This window comes from Tenebrio molitor, chromosome 7 (assembly GCF_963966145.1).
Source record: "Tenebrio molitor chromosome 7, icTenMoli1.1, whole genome shotgun sequence".
NCBI classification, from domain to species: Eukaryota; Metazoa; Arthropoda; class Insecta; order Coleoptera; family Tenebrionidae; genus Tenebrio; species Tenebrio molitor.
This window is the reverse complement of record NC_091052.1, coordinates 7,606,415-7,626,630: the sequence shown is the minus strand read 5'-3', so window position 1 is coordinate 7,626,630 and position 20,216 is coordinate 7,606,415. Positions and strand designations below refer to the sequence as shown.

The following is a 20,216-nucleotide window of genomic DNA, read 5'->3' as shown; positions in this document are numbered from 1 at the left end:
AGTTTTCTTACAAATCTCTAGAATCAAAATTTTCTTCTAAAATGGAAAGAATGAATAACGATATCAGAAAACAACAAATCTAATTACATATTAAAATAAAAAGATTTAGATTTTACTTTTTAAAGTGCACCTTTATCCTTGTCGGTGACAAACAATTGAGACGAAACTTTAAACAAAATTCTTTTAGCATTTGTTTAAATTACACTATTGACCTGTTTGTTTTTATTAGAGATTGTTGCAAAGACATGTACGAGTAGGTAAATGAGGAGAAGATTTATTTTATTTGCATAACTATAAAATTAAACTAAGCACGCCAAAAAGTTACTTATTTCCGCACAGTTTGTGCAATAAAAAGATATTATAATGTTATAGACGGAAATTTCGTCAAAATCTAATAGGATGAGCAAGTTTTCTAATAAATGTTAGTGCAGAAAAAAATATTCTCTACGAAAATTATATGTCAAAGTGTAGCACAATACCTTTAGATTAACAATCCAGCGTCGCAGACACAAATCTTGTTAAAATTTCTCCAAATTGGCACGTTTTCTAATAGAGATGAGTGACATGATGTCAAGTTAACTGTTAGCGAGAAACTGAACTAACCACCTGCACACAATATAACCATTGCATAAGTTTTTTTGTTGTACTCATTGACGTTTTTAATAAATAATAGAACTGATACTTTTTCTAGATTCTCTTTTTCTCCTACCTGACCCGTTTATCTTAAATAAAAAAATATATATATTTTACGTTGCTTTAATGTTTTTGTTCAATGTTCTTCAAATTGTGTGATTTATATTTACGTGTGTAATATGTGCAAACGGCATAATTTAAGACTGTTTCTATTGTTTCTATGCATTACTCCTGTGAGCTGGGCGCTAGATGCTATGTGGGGGATTTCAATTTTTCCATGCTTGGAAAAAAAATATTTTGACAAAACACAAAATATAATTTTCAAACTCGCAGAATTACATGTTGGTTTAAATGGTTTATTATACAGTGAGGATTTTATTTCGCTGAACATGCGTTTCCCTATGTACATTTTTTGAATACGCGTGTCAGTGCATTAGACGGCTCAAACATTGTAGCTAGGTAGGCAACCAAACTTGCAACTTTTATTTTATTATTTAGACGGAAGTAAAGTATTATTACATTCAAATAACAAGTTTAAAAAGAAACTTCTAATTAAATTATTTCAATTCAAAGGGACCACCTTTAAGACTTTTTAATGACATTTAATGGCAATTGTTTTATGAGAGATTGCTTGGATATGTTGTATAATTGCTTGTATGCATTGACATGGATTTTTTAAAACTGAACATAGGGTAATAGTGTTGATGTTCAGCGAAATAAAATTCTCACTGTATCTTCAATTCTAATTAATCATACAAGTAAGTATAATAATTTCAAATGCAAGATAAATTTCATTTTGTTGGTCAAATGAATATTTCAGATTCACCGAACGATGCCTTAAATGTTAATTTAAAATTTCCAAGGACAAACGATTTACTCAGAAAATTTGCCAATCCTGCATTTAATATTGTGAGTTTAGTAGATGAATTATCTAACAAAAGGTCCATTTTAGTATAAAGCCACTAAATAAAATGTCAAAAATGAAATTGCTATACAATACTTCGTCAGTGAGAGATTGGGAGATTCTAATTGTAAGCTTGTAACCCAACACTACAAAATGCACTAGAATGCATTAATTCGAGCATAATTTCAGGGCAAAAAATGTTACTGCTTGAAGGATATAAATATTTAAAATTTTACGCGCACTAGGTATTACTTTCTCTGTGTAGAATTTAGTGATTTTCATGTCAACCAATCTCTCGCTGGACAAACTATACCAAATGGCAAATCGTGAAAAGTTTCTGAGTAATTCGTTTACAAAAAGAATGGTTTTTGTAAGCACAAAGCACTCGCTCTAATACCAGTTTATTATTAATAAATGGATGAAGATTACTAATAGTGAATTATCTGAAATGATAAGTCTTTACACTCGTACAACGATAATAATTTCAGGCATGTTTTATGCATCAAACTAGGAGAAAAAAAAATGTTTAGAACACGAAGCAGCACAAGCAGATTTTCGAACAGAAATAAAAATGTAAAAGAAGAGAACGGAAAATTCTAATAACCACCTAAAATTGTACCACCCAACACTTCCATGATTTAAGAAGGTGAGAGATTTCACTGTTCTAACAAGTTCAGTCTTAGGGTACGTTTATGTTGGAGCTACGATGAGCGATAAAAGCGGCGACAAGAGCGAACTGCCATGGTTTTCAAATGGCAATTCGCTCTTATCGCCGCTTTTATCGCTCATCGTACCTAGCTCCAACATAAACGTACCCTTATAAGTAGTAATGAATCACGCACACCTAAGACAATGACAAAATGTCTCCTAAAATGAGGGTATTAATCCGTAAAAATTCTCATAAAGTAATCAAAGTAATCACTAAGTAATCATTATACGAAGTATTCAAAGTGACTGCCGTTATTTTGATGCAATAATGAAAGCCCCGACGAAATTTTTCTTCACATAGGTACCTCTGTTATTGCGAATTGTTGTGGCAGCATTTTCCACTCGTTCTTTTGAAACTTCATGTACAAGAAGTTCCATGGAAATTCTCTAAAGTCGAGAAGCACTCTCGCACGCTTCACCATACACTACACAATATCTATGTATTCACTATTTGAAAATAAACCCGCCATTTTCACAAAATTTTAACTTAAATCACAGAATCAACACGTAAACACCTGTCTTTTGCGGACGGATAAAACTAACTGAAAATGTAATCCTCTTGTCCTACTACCTCGGCCGCGCAGCAAAAAAAACTTTATTCTAAAAACACAACGGACCGTATGATTTCCCTTTCGTTAAAACTTTCATTAGCGCGTCTTTATCTAATTAATTGATTTAGGGCCAGTTTCATAATAAATTTAAAGTCGACTTTATGTATGACTCTAATGGATTGTTGCAACAATATGTGTCTATGGTAAATGGTAAACTTTAATGTTGAAGTAACTTTAGGCTGATTATGAAATTGGGGGTTAGGTAAACAAATGTTTAATAAAGGGTTATGATTTCCTCTATTTAAGACGTTCGTTAACTAAATACATAGGTACCTTCTTTAGGGAAACAATTGGTGCGATTCTGTTTTAAAATTTACCAATATTGCTATATAACAATGTTGCAGTTGCTATGATATGAAGCTGTTGATTGGTTGGATCTATGCAAAATCAATATTGTTCAATAACAATCTTGCTAAATTTTGAAACAGAATCGCACTAAATGTCAAGTTAATGAAAATATTAAACATCACTTGCCGTTGTTTAAAATTTTATTTAAAAATAACCACTAACGACAGTTGTTAAATACTTAATTAACAGGAAATCATAGGTAAAAATTAAAGACCGTTTTTAAGTCCTTGACGGCTATCTCTAAGTCTTAATGAAGAAGAAATCATACGGCCTACTGTTTTGCGCCGATTTTACAAAAACTATTATTTCACGGTCACTGTCATTGAGTCAAATACTTAACTATGAAATAGACAGCTCGTTAATTTATGGAGGGATAAAATACTGAAACGATAATTAGATGTCGAAAAAATAGTACATAACAATTTTGTTGTTCTTGACGAGATCTGTCACTGCTTAACATTAATGTACTTATTTCTGCGACACGTTGTATATTTTTTAAACGTCGTAGTAAATAATTTGCTTACACTACATTCAACATGTCATAATCTCCAACACTTGACCAATTAATGTTATATTATTACTTGCAATTCTTGAGATTATTTTAATGTTTCCTGTATGTAATGAAATGAGTAATAACAGACCTACATTTTTGATTATGATATAATTTCAAACTGTGCTCATTGGAAATAAGTGGGTAAGTCGGAATTCAGTCAAATTGGGTTCACCATGTTTGTTATCTTTTATGCAAGTCTAGTACTGTTTTAATAAACTACCGTGTAAGGAAACCAGTTCACAATGATGTTCACCAATGTTGTTTTGTTATGCTGAAAACATAAATGCCGCAAAAGTTAAAATTGGTGAAATTTGCTATCTGGACTTGTACAATTGTTCCCCATATCTACAGAATTAAATGATTCGGTTCAACTCTAACTGAAGTATGTATATTTAATGGGCAATATACGGTTCTATAAAAAAATTGGGTTCCGTTAACGCATCATGTTTACCTAACGTTGTACTTGTACAACATGACTAAAATAATAAATTTCAATTAAGTATTCAGTTATTCACCAAATCAATTAGTCGTAACAGAATGATGTTCAAAGATTAAAACGATGGAGAAATATCGGAAGTACAAATTGTGTTATCTCCATTAAGTAAGCATTATCGTAAAAACCACCAAATTTTATTTTTCTTACTGAAACGTGTACTTCAACTGATTAGGGAGGCGTAAAGATACGTATCACAATTTCACAGATACTTAATCAATTTATCGCAAACAATTATTTGAATGGCTGGAAAATTATCTTAAAATCAAGTACCTGTCCAAATACTAAGTACAAAAAGGCACTTGAGTAACACCTTCTAAATTATATTCTCTTAAAAAGATCATTCCCACGAAACCAAGAAGTGTACAATTTTCAGGTCGGGGAACCCGATAACCAACAACTGCTTCGAATTCGATTTACCAGACGTAATAAAAATTTCCACGATTATTACTTAGTAACAGTCTATTGCCACACCATTATCGCAAAATTCTTTTTTTTTTAAGAAAACATCACAAGAGCGATTCTGCAATATGTTTATTAACGTTAATCAAATCATATGGTTCCGTCATATGCCTAACAATTCCACTGATGATCATTTTTAGACGTGTTGCATAGAATTTTATCTTCGTCATGTGATTCCAAACCTGACCCTAGAATGAAGACATCCTACGAGGTTAAGTCTATTTATAGTAACTTAAAATTAAAAAAGAAATTACCGATTAAAATGATTCTTTATCATCATTAGCGATATTACATTATCCTCTTACCTTCACAAAATTCAAAATAAAAAAAAAATAAATAACGTGTAACTATTTTTTATTTTTTATTTGTTTTTACAAATCAATTTATAATTTATGTTTAATTCAAACTTTCACTCCTCATTAAAAAAATATTTTTCAATAAATAGACCGAAAATAAGGGTATATGTATACGTAATTGTATTGTACCTAAGTATTAATAGGAATTGTTTCAAAGTACGATATCTGTTATTGTACCTGGTCACTTAAGAAAAGATTTATTTGTGAAGGAATCCTTAAAATCCTTAGATCAAAAAACAAGATTAAGCCCAATTGAAAATAATTCAATTGTTTGATAAAATATAATATAGAACTATCTTATTTTCACGTTATGGAACTTCTGACGTTGACCCTATGCATTAAGATTACGAACTTAAATACGATAAAATCAATAGATAAAATACAAGGATTGCTAAAGATTCATGTATCGATCGCCATCTGGGATAAAACTTATTAAAAAAGATAAGGTGCATTTTACATCAACGTATTTCCTAATAGTCGACGCATATTTTTCACTTAATTTGTTATATGACGTTTTATCAACCCATTAAACATAATTGTTGTTGAGAAATTGTATCGTTTATTATTAATCAAAAATCTTATGATCCACGATTGTAACCCCACCATAAAGTAGACACAAACATGGACGGTATATAAACATCATCGCCTGGGAAAGTGCACAGTTCAAACTTACGCCGTGCTCGTTGTGACTCGAAGTGTTTGTTAAACCATTTAAACTGAAATAAATTTAGTGCTAGTGGAAAAAATGGGGAGCAGTCAGTCAGCTTTAAATTTTGGTGCAGGGCCAGCGAAACTACCAAGAGAGGTAATTATGCCAATTAAAAAAAAAAATAGTGGGAGGTATTGCCGTCACTGGTTACAATTACAATTCAACATTTTGCGATATCCACACGCCTAAAATATATTCCCACATGTTAATAGTTAAAACGTCTGAAGATAAAAAAAAGTAATTAACCTTGGTCAAACTACACTAAAAACGATTTCATCCTGATATTATTCCTGCTGGTAAATCTCTATTGAAAGTGAACGGCGTCGCAGTTGCAGCATTGTTAGGAACCTGTTGAAGATTTTTTTCAAATGCGCAAAAAGTTGATGCAGGACTGGCTGCCGCTAGTCGACATTAATTACTACATTAATTCAGCTCCTCTAGACTCAAAAAAAATCAAAACGTCTAGAATTCAGGTTTAAAATGTTGCACATGTAATTATCGAATACCCTTTCAAAAGCAAATCGATTCCTTTCAAAACTTACAAAACGCATTTTACCTGAGGAAATGAATTTGAGAACAGTTCAAATTCATTTTTTTTTTGTGTCAAAGTTCAGAGGTTACCCTATTAGCACATAAAAGTTTGATAACTACTCCAAAAAGCGATTAAATTTTCAACGCGATTATGAAATTCCAGGTCTTGTCAGAGGTTCAGAATGAGCTGTTATCGTTCAAAGATAGTGGAATGAGCTTGATGGAAATGAGCCATCGGTCCAAGGAGTACTCCAAAATAAATAACGACGCACAAAACGCCATAAGACAGTTATTGTGAGTGGCAGGTGGTGAGGACGTACAGGACGAATAACGAATTTGTTTTATTTTAGAAATGTACCTGACAATTATAAAATTCTTTTCATGCAAGGAGGAGGAACCGGTGCATTTGCTGCTGTGGCCATGAATCTCATGAACCGAACAGGTTCCGCCGATTATGCAGTCACCGGAACTTGGTCCGGCAAAGCTGCAAAGGAAGCGGCGAAATACGGCAAAGTCAATTTGGTCTTCCCTAAAGCCGATAAACCTGGAAGTATTCCTGCGGAATCCACGTGGACGTTGAACTCTAACGCTTCATATTTATATTATTGTGATAACGAGACTGTTGATGGTTAGTAGTTAAAAATCAACACACATTTACATCTTTAATTAATATTTTTCTGGATGCAGGTGTCGAATTCCACTACATTCCTAATTCAAAAGATGTTCCAATTGTTTGTGATATGTCCTCTAGTATTATGACGAAACATGTAGATGTATCAAAGGTAATATTTCCGTTTAAGTAAAAACTTGCAAGAGTGACATTTAAAAATTCTTGCAGTTTGGATGCATCATTGGTGGGGCACAGAAAAACATAGGACCCGCGGGGGTAACTGTAGTCATCATCAGAGAAGACCTTCTGGGTAATCCGATGCAAATTTGTCCGTCAGTATTCGACTTTACCCACATCAACAAAGAAAATTCCGTACATAATACACCGGCGACGTTCTCGTAAGTACCAAAACTGGTTGTGAGGATGTAATCATATAAAGTCGATGTACTTGCAGAGTTTACGTAATGGAGAAAGTTCTACAGTGGATTAAAAAGAATGGCGGTGTAGCTGCGATGGAAAAACAATCTGCCGAGAAAAGCAAACTGCTCTACGACGCTATGATCCAATCAAATAATTTCTTCAGTTGTCCGATAGACGAAGATGTCAGGAGCAGAATTAACATACCGTTCAGAGTCGGCGGTCCTCAAGGAAACGAAGAATTGGAAGCAAAATTCTTGGAAGAAGCTGAAAAACTGAAAATGTACCAGCTGAAAGGTCACAGATCTGTTGGTGGGATCAGAGCGTCGCTGTACAACGCCGTCACCAGCGAGGATGTCACTTCGCTAGTTAAATTCATGGAAGAATTCAAGAAGCGATACGGATAACTTTATTCTTGTATTATTAGGTGCATTTAAATTAAGTTTTATATTTATTTTGTCGTACTGTTGCTTAAGAATAAATACAATTTATTACAATTTAATTGCATTTTACTTTTACCGATTATCTATCTCGCAAGCAAAAGTACCTCATTTCAGATGGAGAGCGGAAAATTATACACTTAAAAAGGTTAAAAGTCATTTGTTATATCTTATATCTATGCTATTTTTTTAACGCTCTCTCAATGGTCATGTGAGAAATAAAAGATGTTATCAATTAAGTACCTGGACATTTTTTTTTATCTGGCGCTACAATTTCTCCATTTGGGTTTTAAAAAATATGTTGTAAAAACACTCAATATGTACTTCTTTATATAAAATTCTTTGACGCAACATGATTCAGCAAATATGTACCAAGTCAAACAAAGCAATTGAATTTTATTGCATAAATTAATTATAAGTAAACAAAATTATTTAAAGCAGCACGGGTTGTAACTGTAACCTGTTTTCTGCATATTATTATGTAGTAAATATCTTACAAATCCGTAACCTACTCTAGTTAATCACATAGTCGATGTGTTTTTCCTTTATATAATAAAGTATAAGATATCAAAGTATTAGTGGTGTGTTCCCGTTGGCAAAACATGTTTATCATTTATTTTCCATACTTTTATTTGTTTTAAATCTGTTGACTCCTCTCACTTCCTCTTTTCGAAGCTCTCGTCGATTAAGCAATTACAGTTTTTGCCTCTTTTTACAAACAAAAAAAACTGTTAATTTCCCTTTAAATCCTTCTGCCATCCGTGTCAAAATCACTTTCTTTAGAGAGAAAATGTTTATGATATGGTCATCTCGTGTTTACATGAGTGTTAATCATTTACGATCGTATGATCTATCGATAGAAAAACAAGTGATGTGTAAAAAATAACGATCTCCACGTGGACATCTCAAGCTTTAAGTGTTATTGTAACGATGTAATCTCGATGAAAATCAAAATTCTTCGAGTAAACATTTCAATAGGTAATTAATGAGAAATATTTCCACGAGACAATGATCTCCAACGCAATTGCTACTTGTGTAAGTATGTACAGTGAGCGGCAAAAGTATGGAATAAATTCATTAAAAATTAAACAAAATTTTTTTCAAAAAAATCTTTGGACAGGTCAATTTTAGTTTATAAAAATACATATTTTAATGCAAAATAAAATTCACAGTTTTTGACTTGTTTTTGTTCGTTATAACATTTATCTTTTCCAAATTTAGTATTTTTTTTCTCAAAAATTTTCTTATGTAAGATAACAAAATTTTTATACTATCATTTAGACAATTAAAAGGGCTATCAGAATCAAGAAAAAAAAATAGGGGGTTTCCATTTAAAAAAACTATCGATGACGTGATAACTCGAAAACAAATGACTGCTTGGAATTTTCTTTGATACTAAAACATGTATTTTTATAAACTAAAATTGACCTGTTCAAAGATTTTTTTGAAAAAATTTTTGTTTAATTTTTAATGAATTTATTCCATACTTTTGCCGCTCACTGTATATTAAACCTAACACTAATTCCAGACTAATTTTTTTGTTATCAAGGAAGGATGTAATTAGACAAAGGAAAGAAAAACAAAAAAATACTTTTATATTAAGTGCTGATGTCTTGATAAATAATAAACATATTTAAGTAATGTTTACGGTAACAGAAACCTCAAGCTTAGTAGATTAAAGTAAAATTCTTTACTCTGTTCTGTTTTTCAGTAATAGTAATAATTTTCAAAATTTAAACTCTGTCTTTCTAACTGAACTTTTTATTTTTTATGTTAAAGTGCTGTCTCCAAGTTCTCTTCTATCTAAAAAGAGTGAGTTTTCTGCCACTTACAGAAAATAAGCGTAAATGTTGGTTTTGTTTAAGAGAGCAAATCGTCTATACGAGGTTTAACTGGGAAAGAATAACGGTTACGTTACCAACTGCATTATGTAAAATGGTCATTGTCATTTATTAAAGCAAAATTAGAATCAATATGCGAGTCAGTCACGGCACATACATTTTGTCATCATTTTTTTTTTCGTCAATTTGACCGTATATATTTATATGTATGAATAAAATACAGTTTTATTACTAAAACAACTTGAAAATTAAAATTTGAAATGGGTGTGCTTAAGTTCACAGCCGTCCAATTCACTACACTACAAACTAATTTACAAACGAAAATTGTGAGTAGTCGGACTTGGCATTAACTGTTTTAAGATTTTTGGCATGTGTTGCAACTTTTCCCTTATAGGACGAGGAATATTGTCGTTATCAGTGTACATCACTGTATTGCCGTCTGAATACTGATACTTGATCTGATGTTTACCGTCCATCGACAATTGGGACCCGTCACCATACCTGACTTGCACTTCTCCATTAGATAATTGCACTGCAGTTCCTACACCTGGAACAGAGACTCTTTTTTCTTTAGACGCGTTACTTTGAAACGATGACCCTACTGCTGTACTGTTCATAGAAACAGTAAAAGAGGGCTAGAAAAAAAGCATTCAACCATTTGTATTTACTGAGTGATGCTTTATTACCATCATAGACTGAGTGTGATTTTCTTTTCCCAGTAACGACGCTGGTCTCCTTCCTATAATTGCTGGAAAATTGGGACCACTTTGCTTTGACAGCATCTCTTCCAACAACAAACAGTGCTTCACCGCTTCCTGCGACTGATTCCACATGTACTCAAAAGTTCCCGTCAAGCTGCGACACTCGTTCGATGTTTTCACCATGTGTTTATTTCCTGACGAGTCTTGGAAAGTTATGCCCTTCAACGACGATTTTGTCACCGAACCACCTTAAAACAACACAATAAGCTATTAAATTTTCAACTGAACTTGTACAGACCTTCATAAAACGTTACTTCAAAATCCGTTAAATTCTCCATCAGCACGCACTTCATTTTATCGCTGTAACATGTCACTTTCGGCGTTTTTTCTTTAATTAGTGCTACAAACTGGTAAGCGTGCATGTATTTTTTCCAGTGTTTTTCTGGTAAGTTTTCGATTGTATAAAGATCGTAACCCCCTTGCACCGGAACCGGAGGTGGAGTAGACAAGGGCGCGACTCCCTTTCCTCCGTTCGGCTCGTAAATTATAATTTTCGCTCCGTCTGAAGAAATTCGTAACACGTCGCACACGACGGTGCGCTTCAAACTGCCCTTCTTTTTCATCAGTTCCACCACTACTTCTCCATCTTCCATTATGTGCAAAATCGAATTTTCCGTTCTGTGTGTTTTTGGAAGCAACCGTTGCGAACAGAGCTGTAGCAGTCTCTGTCCTTTGGATTTTTCACTCTTTTTGTTACCCTCCCCCGAACTCGAACTGTTGGTGGAAAAGTTTGTTTGAGTCGGTTTACAAGAGTTTGACGTTGTTATTTCTTTGAGGATTCTGTTCCCTCCGGGATCTGCGGGATATGCGCTTTGGCTGCACTGACTTACGCTTTGGAGTAGCTCGTGGCAACTGCAATGACTGGATTTTGTTTCCCCGCAATTTGAAAGGAGCGATAAGGATTCGGGAATTTTGTGGTGAATATTTGAGCAACATTGGGGGTCGGAATAATTTGATCTGATGTGGGTGTCGTGAATTTTTCTCGTGATATGTTCGATACTGTGAGGAGTACTATTACATTTATTCGCCGATGCCATGCAATCGCTGTTTGAATGTCGAAAATTGTTAGGGGTCATGTACATATTGGGGATGGCACCGTCGCTAAACGCGCTCTCGCGTCGACTCGACATAGTATGAATTCCGCTATCCTGGGTTAAATGGGACGTCATCATCTGAAATAATTGTTCTGTTAACAACGTTTTTTATCTTTAAATTAAATTAAAATAACTGAAGTCAACTGGGAAGTGAAATAATTGTTCTATTGCAAAATGTTTCATCAGTATAACCACGACCTGTTCAAAAGTATAATTTGAGTGATCTCCGCAGAGCGTTAGTAAACTAGCGTCACCGAGAATGTTTCTTGTTCAAATGACATATTGAATTTAAAGTCAAAAAAACTCCTTGCTTTTTGCTGCTTTGAAATTAAATTCATGAATAATTGTTTCCTTATTGTTCGTTGTTTTTGTGTTTAGTGTTGTTCCCTGTTATATTGCGTAATGATTATTATTTTTAGTGAAGCGCCCGTTTTGTGGTCTCCTCGTCGGCGGAAATTGGTTCTTTCTCGAAAACATTTTTATAATGCATTCTTAATTAAATGAACAGGCCGGTTATGTTATAATACACCAGGTCGTGGGTAAACATTACAAGGCCACCCAAATTTAGCACTCGTGGCGCCCTCTAGTACACTATTGCTAAGTTAAAAAAGACAGATAATCAGTTGCATTCTTGACGTTCACCCCAGTTATTTTCCACTGATTATCATAAAAAGCACTTACCTGTCCTCTTCTAATGAAAGGATGATCCAAAATCTGGTCCAATTTAATCCTATCTTTTGGATTTTTTTGGAGAAGGGAATTGATCAAATCTTTAGCTTCAACAGATAAGTGACTTGGTAGGTGATAACTGGCTGAGACAATACGGTTTAGGGTATTTTTTACACCATGTGTGTCAAAAGGTGGTGACCCAACTAGCAAATTATACAGCAGACAACCTAAGCCCCAAACATCTGCCTCTAAGCCATGAGAAGTTCTTGACAATACTTCTGGAGAAATAAAATTTGGAGTACCACATACTGTGAGATGTTTTTCATCTGGTCTTGACAATTGTGTAGCTAAGCCAAAATCTGCTATTTTCTAAAAATTAGCATATCCATGATTTATGTAAACTCATGTTATAACACTTACAACTTGCATATCTTTTGTTAACAATAAATTTGATAGAGACATGTCACGGTGTAAAATGTTGTGAATGTGAAGGTATTTTATTCCCTCTACCACTTGTTTCATAATATTGCTGACTTCACTTTCAGTTAATGCCTAAATAAAATAATAAAAAATCTTATGTAATAAATAGATTAAATTAAATACCTTGCACTTTATATACTGCCTCAACTCTCCATTATGACATAACTCCAAGACAAGATAAACATAATTTACATCTTCAAAAAAAGTATACAATTCTAAAATAGATGGGTGCTTGAGGCGATAATGAATTGAAACTTCTTGTTCCACTCGTTTTACCATGCCAGCAGCTTGCATCAGTTTTTTATCAATCTAAAAAGTGCAATTAATGCTTACAAAACTGGACTTGCTTTATTCAACTTTACCATTTTGATCGCGACGTTCAGCCCAGTTTTCAGACATTTTGCGTGATATACAGATGCAAACCCTCCTTTCCCAAGTAAATTGTAAACTTCATAATCCTACATTGAAAAATAATTGTACAAATGTAACTATCAAAACATAAACAAAGCAATATAACCTCAATTTTCTCGCCCATTTCGAGATTCATCAAGTTTAATGACTGAACACCTTGTTATGCAATTGTGTTTTGAGTCACACGAGATGAGCTGATCCAACGATCGACACCTTTATTTCATTTTATAGTCAAGAACTTGTCCAAATCGGTTTCAAAAATTAATACAAATAACTGAAAAACAAAACCAAACTTTTGATTTTTGAATATTTGACATTTGACAGACGACAGCGTAGACGCTACGGAAGTGCCAATTGCAATACCAACGTTTAAAATACTAATTCACTGTTCGCAGAAAAAACTCGTTTTCAAGGTGTTTGATTAAAGCACGGCCTCCTAGATTAATAAGAGACTCGTCTCTTATCCGGCCTGTCGCATTCGATAAATGTCTGTTTTTCAAAATTCCCCGTATAGTATGTCCATCTAGCGGCTTTAATGTGACCCATATATTAACTAAACTAAACTAAAAATAAACTAAAATAAACTAAACTAACTAAAAATACGTATGAATAATGACATTTTATATAATAAATTGTCAATTTCAAAAACTAAGTGCAGTCGAAACTTTAAAAAAAGCCACAAACAAAGAAAAAATGTTGTATTAGTTCATGACATAAAGTCAACATTTCTTATCATAATCTACCCAATGATATCACTTTAAATGCGGCATGGAAGATAGGACTGAGAGATCATACTGGTAATATCATGAGTGCCGCAGAATAAGCAAGTAGTAAAATTTTACCAAGATTCCAAAATTTAAGGACCAATGTACTATGGCGGACAATAAATTTAGGCCGGCCTGTCATTGAGTTGACATCAAAATGTGAAGCTGGCATTATGTTCAACTAACCCCATTTTCGATTTTTGTCATTCTTGTCATCGTGACAGCGATAATCAAAATTAAAATTGGGAAAAGAAGCGTGCATCAGAAAGAAGTGCTACTACAAATCAGTTATGCTAGTGCGTCATGATCTGTAAGTTACGAAAAAGGCGAAGGAAACGCCAAACAGCTTGAAAACCTTCAGTTTGACAAACTGACACATCAGTCATAATGACAATAAATGGTCGCTTGCATTGACTTTTTTGACATGTCAGAAATTTGCCGGCCTAAATTTATTGTCCGCCATAGTAAATGTTTCAGTCACCTTGCAAGATAGTTCTCTGGAAAAACTAGAAAAATTGTCTCCATTTACTTATTTGCCAAGTACATACCAATTTTCAAATTGAGACGGCGGCAACGGCTTTTTTATGTGGCTACTTAATTATGAAAATAACGGAGGCAATCCATGGATGTGATTATTGCTTGTCACATTTACGAGATCCAAATTCGAAAAAGAAAATCCCTTTATTGGAATTAATGTATTACTAAGATAGAGGAAGGCTAAGTTACCCCAATGATCAATTTGTGGGTCTAGTATAGTTTGGGAATGAGAAATTGGAATTTTAGGTTCTTCACTTGCAATGGGTTTTGGGTAGATTAAACATTTAGATAATAATGAAGATGTACGACTATGAGCAGTTCATTCCAGGGAGGACAAACAATCTGCATTTTACCGATATTCGGCATCCCTTTTTAGGAACTAGCAGGTGGATAAACTTACCACTATTGTAAATCTTCATTATTATAATCTTTACAATCTACCCTAAACCCATTGCAAGTGAAGAAGCTAAAATTTAAATTTCTCGTTCGCAAACTACAATTGACAATAATTTCAATAGTAGAAATTCTACCAAGCATTCCAAAGGAAAATATAAATTTTGTTTTGAAGAATATCTTAGCCTCATATTTTTCGGGAAATCCATTAATTCATGGTCCTGTTCATTGTAAAATGTGAGTGAGACACTTATTTAAAAATTAGAACTTCCTGTCATTGTAAATTTTTGTAACTTGCACTCACAGACAAATAAAAAAAAATAATAAAAAAGAAAATTGTTGAAATTAAATTTACCGTTCATAGAAAATGTTTTTGATTTGAGATTTTGAAAAAGTGTCAGATGTATTTGTGCGTTAAAACTGATGAAAAATGTTGAAAACACGTCTATAAAACAATAATTTCCTGCAAGGCAGGCAACCAGTACAACACATAAGCCCCGTATTGTGGCGCACCCTATAAAACAAAAATAATGCTTAGAACTACGAATGCGGCAGGCCGGATAAGAGACGAATCTCTTATGAATCTAGGAGGCCGTGGATTAATACGTAACTATTGTGAAGTGGTTAATAAAAAATCCCTTATCCACAATTATTCTATAATTATTCTAATTTCTTCTTTGTTTTGCAATGACAGTCGGCAATTATTTATTACTTTCTTTATTTCTTTTTAATACATGTTCAAATACAATAGATCATTCATTTTATTAAATATTACAAAAAAATATCAAAAAGAGGTAAATCAGTCTTGAGTATAGTTACCAGATATTGCTTAATACATTCAACCCCTTGGCGGAATAAGCGAACAAGCGCCCATATGTTTCATAGTTATTCCTAAAAAAGTAAAAATTAACTCAGATTAAACTGTTTATATTAAATGTTAAATGAAACAGCGCAAAAGAAAAGTGTACATAATAATTGTGTATTAAAAAAAAAATCCTATTTCACAACTAATCTTTAAAACGACTGACTCATTATGATAAGAACGACAACGTGCAAATACCATTAGTGAACTTGAAAGTTTTCCTAGTTTAAAATAAATAACAATAAATAAATCATGAATTGTTTTCACAATACTAAAACAGTCACGTAACTGCACATGAGGAGAATTTTAATTAAATTTTTAACATTGGTAAAATTAATTTGTGTTAAACACCTAACGTAATAAACCGCAAACAGACGTTCATTTACAACGATGAGATTAAGAACATTAATAGACCAGGTGTAGATGCAGTTTTTTTTTACCAATCTGCTTCTAAAAATTTTCCTTGCAGTGACTCTAATTAATGGAAAAAGAATAACAACATTCCACTGTCACGTCTTTGTTTCACGGTTGACACACCTTATAAAATATTGCAAAATAGAGATCTCCTGTCGATATTCGAAGATTCTCTTGGCAATAAAATTAAATTAGACCTTGAATATTGAAGTTGTTTTCTAAATAAATGTACGGCAAACGTATAAATGGTTTAAAGTGTTTTATTTTATAATTAACGTAAATAAGACATTCGGTTTTTCCTACAATTTGTACTTAAACTCATGTAAAGAAGAAAGTTGGGAAATATTTGTTTTAGGATTTTAAAAGATTAATAGCAACAAGTATGAATAAGTACGAGTGAGATGAATAATAGAAACGACCAAAAAATCTTTGATGTTCTTTATCCTTGACCTAACAGCTTCGTGGTGCCAGGATTCCGCCGTGTTACTTACTTTTTCCACACTTCTGGGCGCAGAGCAAACGATCCATGCTGAAATAAGTGACATCGTCATCCCCGCACACAGGATTATACTGAGGAGTTGATAAACATCGATCTTCGCATGCCGATCTGGCGGTACCCATTCCAGGAATAGCTACAGTCGAGGTCGGTGTTCTCTGAGTGGAAGGTCTTCTCTGGACAGGTCTTCTCCGAGAAGTCGGCACTCGCTGAGTCGTCCGTACAATATAGTTCCGGTTTTCAAAATCGTCCTCGAATATGAAACTGTCATCATCTGTACCAGATCTAGAAGGCCAATTGAACCCATCCGAAGATCCCCTATTCGAACTAAAATCATTTTGCCTGAACGGCGAAGACGGTTCGTCCCAACTAAACCCATTAGAAGGATTGTTCGGATAATTGAATCTGGGTAACTGTCGACCAGGACGACGACTGTCGTCGAAATTGTCAAAGTTTACGTATTTGTTAGGGTCATTTGCGGACAATTGGTATCTAGTATCATCTGAGGGAGTGAAACGAACATCTAAACCATGATGATGGTAAGCAGTGATGGGTTGCAACAAAGCAACGATCACTAGAAGTGGTTTTGTCTTATCGAAATTAAAATGTTCAAAGTTGTACTTACATATGTAGAAGCTAATCATGGGTAGTTTTCACTGGATAAAGCACAAACACTTTATAACATGAAGAGTAGAAGATATATGGTTTGCGGCTAACAGGTTTAGCATTTATAAACCTCAAGTTATCTCTCATGCCGTCACAAAACAACATGATGACTAACGTAACATTATGCGAAGAGCTAAATCTTTTTCAGTATGAATTAGTACCTGAATTAGTTAACGTCCTTAACCTTGACTTTGATGTTTTACAAAATTATCGTCAAAAGCAGATTTTATTTATAATTACCTGTAATTAGCTAATCATGTACTTAGATGTAATTAATAAATTTAGTAAAAGCTATTATTCATTTCATTTCGAAGAATTCATGCATACGTGACATATTTATTTATTTTTTTACTAAACCTTTGACTCAGAAATCAGTTTTCGAGATCTACATCCGTGATATTTTTAGATATGTAGATACTATTTATAACTTTTTGTTGTTTGTAAATTAGACGTATATTTAGGTTGCCCAATAAAGTTCTGCTTGCGAATTCCATTAGAATTTTAAATTTAAAAAAATTGAATGACGAATATCATCATAAACAGAACTATTAATTATACGAGTATTTACTATTACATGGATTAGCGAGTTCTGCTTGAATTTAATCGTTTACAAATTTGTATATGCATTACAATCTAGACTCTTTGGAATTTCTCTTATGGATAAAATTATGTTGAGGTAAAATCTTAGGTACATAATCTTGAAATGTATTAATAAAGAAGGTAAAAATTTAACTAAAAACACCTGTGACCTCTGTTAGCTTGTTCTGTAGTTCTTGTTCGATGGTTTTAGTTGTCTTTTTCGGCTAATCCAAAGATAACTTTTTTAATCGTTGCCTCGTTGCAGATATGTTATCTACATCTAAGTTTTTAAATGGATTCGATTAAGAACAATTCAAAAGAAATGTTGTGGCGTCAAACGCGAAATGTAGAACCAAATCTTTCAGTCAGAATAAATTATTTCGTAGAATTTGAAGTAAAACGATCTTGCTAGGGTTCAGCAAATAACATAATTTTTGTGAAACATCCATCAGTTTTTTTAAATTTTATTTAAGAAAGCTCTAACAATGCTACCCCTAAAGATATTTTTAACTTTAGTAATCTCAACTGTTGTCTTGTTCATTCTACTACATATTTGCATCAAGTTTTAATAGGATAAAAGAAATTTTCCTCAAAGCTTTTAGCATGTTATCATCTTCACCGTCTAAGTAAACAATCAGAAAGGTCAAGGAAGTTATGATAAGGAACTATCATCACCTATCAAAAATTAAATACAAATCTTCGTTAGAAATTACTTTTTATTGTTGTAAAAATTACAAAAAAAAATGTTAAATGATATGTAAGTTTTCTTCATTTGACATCAGACTTGTAAAAAATGTAGTAGTTTAGAGAGCACTGCAAGAACCTCCAAAAGCCCTTTCGACAGCTGGAATAAAATTTAATAAAACAATTGTAAAACATTACTAAATATGTGTTGGAACTTACTTAAGCCGCAACGATTAGCACATCTGAGATGACTCTCGTTTTGGTATGTAATTCTGTTGGATCCACATATGGGATTATACTGTGGAGTGGTTGGGCAACGCCTTATACAAGAATTGTATTCTGGTGACGCCGTGGTGGTTGTGGTGCCCGAAGGTGCAGTAGAAGGCGCAGGTGTAGGTCTAGGTCTTGGTCTTTGTCTATTATCTTCAAAACTCGAATCATCTGTGTTCCAATTAAAACCTTGACGCTTTATCCTCGAAGGCAGAGCCGATGTTTCCAGTACTAAAACGACTAACAAAATATTTATTTACAAAAGCATACTTGTGGGGAATGTGAACACAGGTAGCAACTTGTTTTGCTACCCGATACGCTTTAACCTTTAAAGTGTAAAATACCAAACAAGTGGAACATATCGCACAGATAATGAAATTATTACTCACACTAGGTATTATTTAAATTTCTCCATTTCTTATGCCAATTCGTCAATATTAGTATTTCTTTACATTTGCGTACAGTTTAACAGTTTGCTCGGGTCATAAAAAATAAAATAAATCTCTTTGTTTCACAAAGAATACTTAATCATTATCAACTTCTTCCAACAAATGTTTTGTATTTTTTAAGACAATTGAATGAACATAAAGTACCTAGTTTAATTAGTAACCAATTTATTACTTAACTTATTAATAACTTACCTAAAACGACGAAACATAACTTTGCCAGTGCTCCCATTGTCACTTTGTGTAAATTGAGAGATAACTTGTGTGACTTGATGACCCAACAGATGCACGCGCTGAACTTGGCGAGAATGTCGTCTTCCACCGGTATCAGTCCTCTTTATTGGTTATTTTGATGTGGGATTACCACTCCAAAGCGTATCTAAATATTTTTCATGATTTCCCCGACATAAAATTACAAGAAATCAGGGCTTGATAAGGAAACTCATACATAATAATAGTTTTATCTTTATTAAACTTATGTGTATCAATCATTAATTATAATACATATCAACAAATTAAAATAAAACGTAAAGTATCTTTTGCGTAGATATTAAATATGTATATGAACAGGCACGTACACAAAATAAGATTTTGAAAATAAATTCTCTTAGTAAATATGTGTAGGTATACCAGAAATGAACAAATTTAGTGGATATTTTTTATGTACCTATACATAATATCTTATTGCATAAAAAGTTCAAAATTATCAATGTATGTACCTACATATACCGGGTGTTATGGAAGTCCACGTAATAAATTTAACCACCAATAGGATTCGTTAAAATAAATATTTTTTTTATTTATCATTTTTCCGCAAATTCTTCAAAACAGACTTAAAATTAAATATAATTTGAACCCTAAAATTCATACCCGTTCATGTGTTTACACATCCATTGATAACTAAACACGAAAAAAAAATACTCGATTAAAATATTCGAATGAAAAACTGTAAAAACTGTTAGCATTACAACAGCGGTCGTTCTTTCTTCAAAAAAACTGTAAAGTTTCTATCGCACAAAAACATTTTCACTCACTCTTTCAATTGTTGATTATCCTAATAGCGACGTGTCATAT

At 33.1% G+C, this 20,216-nt stretch overlaps 3 protein-coding genes across 3 annotated transcripts; 1 reads left to right on the top strand and 2 right to left on the bottom strand.

Annotated features, from left to right (window-relative positions):
* The first annotated feature begins 5,680 nt into the window (after positions 1-5,680).
* LOC138134388 (probable phosphoserine aminotransferase) lies at positions 5,681-7,837 on the top strand. Its single transcript, XM_069052611.1, has 6 exons — positions 5,681-5,873; positions 6,472-6,602; positions 6,659-6,936; positions 6,996-7,090; positions 7,147-7,316; positions 7,373-7,837. Exons 1-6 carry the CDS (start codon positions 5,814-5,816, stop codon positions 7,740-7,742), a joined length of 1,104 nt encoding a protein of 367 aa, XP_068908712.1. The 5' UTR covers positions 5,681-5,813; the 3' UTR covers positions 7,743-7,837.
* Positions 7,838-9,349: 1,512 nt separating this feature from the next.
* Positions 9,350-13,362, bottom strand: SAK (Sak kinase). Its single transcript, XM_069052609.1, has 8 exons — positions 13,138-13,362; positions 12,983-13,078; positions 12,744-12,929; positions 12,561-12,692; positions 12,153-12,509; positions 10,616-11,549; positions 10,303-10,565; positions 9,350-10,251 (listed from the first exon to the last, which is right to left on the bottom strand). Exons 1-8 carry the CDS (start codon positions 13,165-13,167, stop codon positions 9,928-9,930), a joined length of 2,322 nt encoding a protein of 773 aa, XP_068908710.1. The 5' UTR covers positions 13,168-13,362; the 3' UTR covers positions 9,350-9,927.
* A 2,064-nt stretch (positions 13,363-15,426) lies between these two features.
* LOC138135009 (uncharacterized) lies at positions 15,427-19,498 on the bottom strand. Its single transcript, XM_069053638.1, has 4 exons — positions 19,338-19,498; positions 18,646-18,936; positions 16,493-17,071; positions 15,427-15,616 (listed from the first exon to the last, which is right to left on the bottom strand). Exons 1-4 carry the CDS (start codon positions 19,372-19,374, stop codon positions 15,564-15,566), a joined length of 960 nt encoding a protein of 319 aa, XP_068909739.1. The 5' UTR covers positions 19,375-19,498; the 3' UTR covers positions 15,427-15,563.
* Positions 19,499-20,216: the final 718 nt, after the last annotated feature.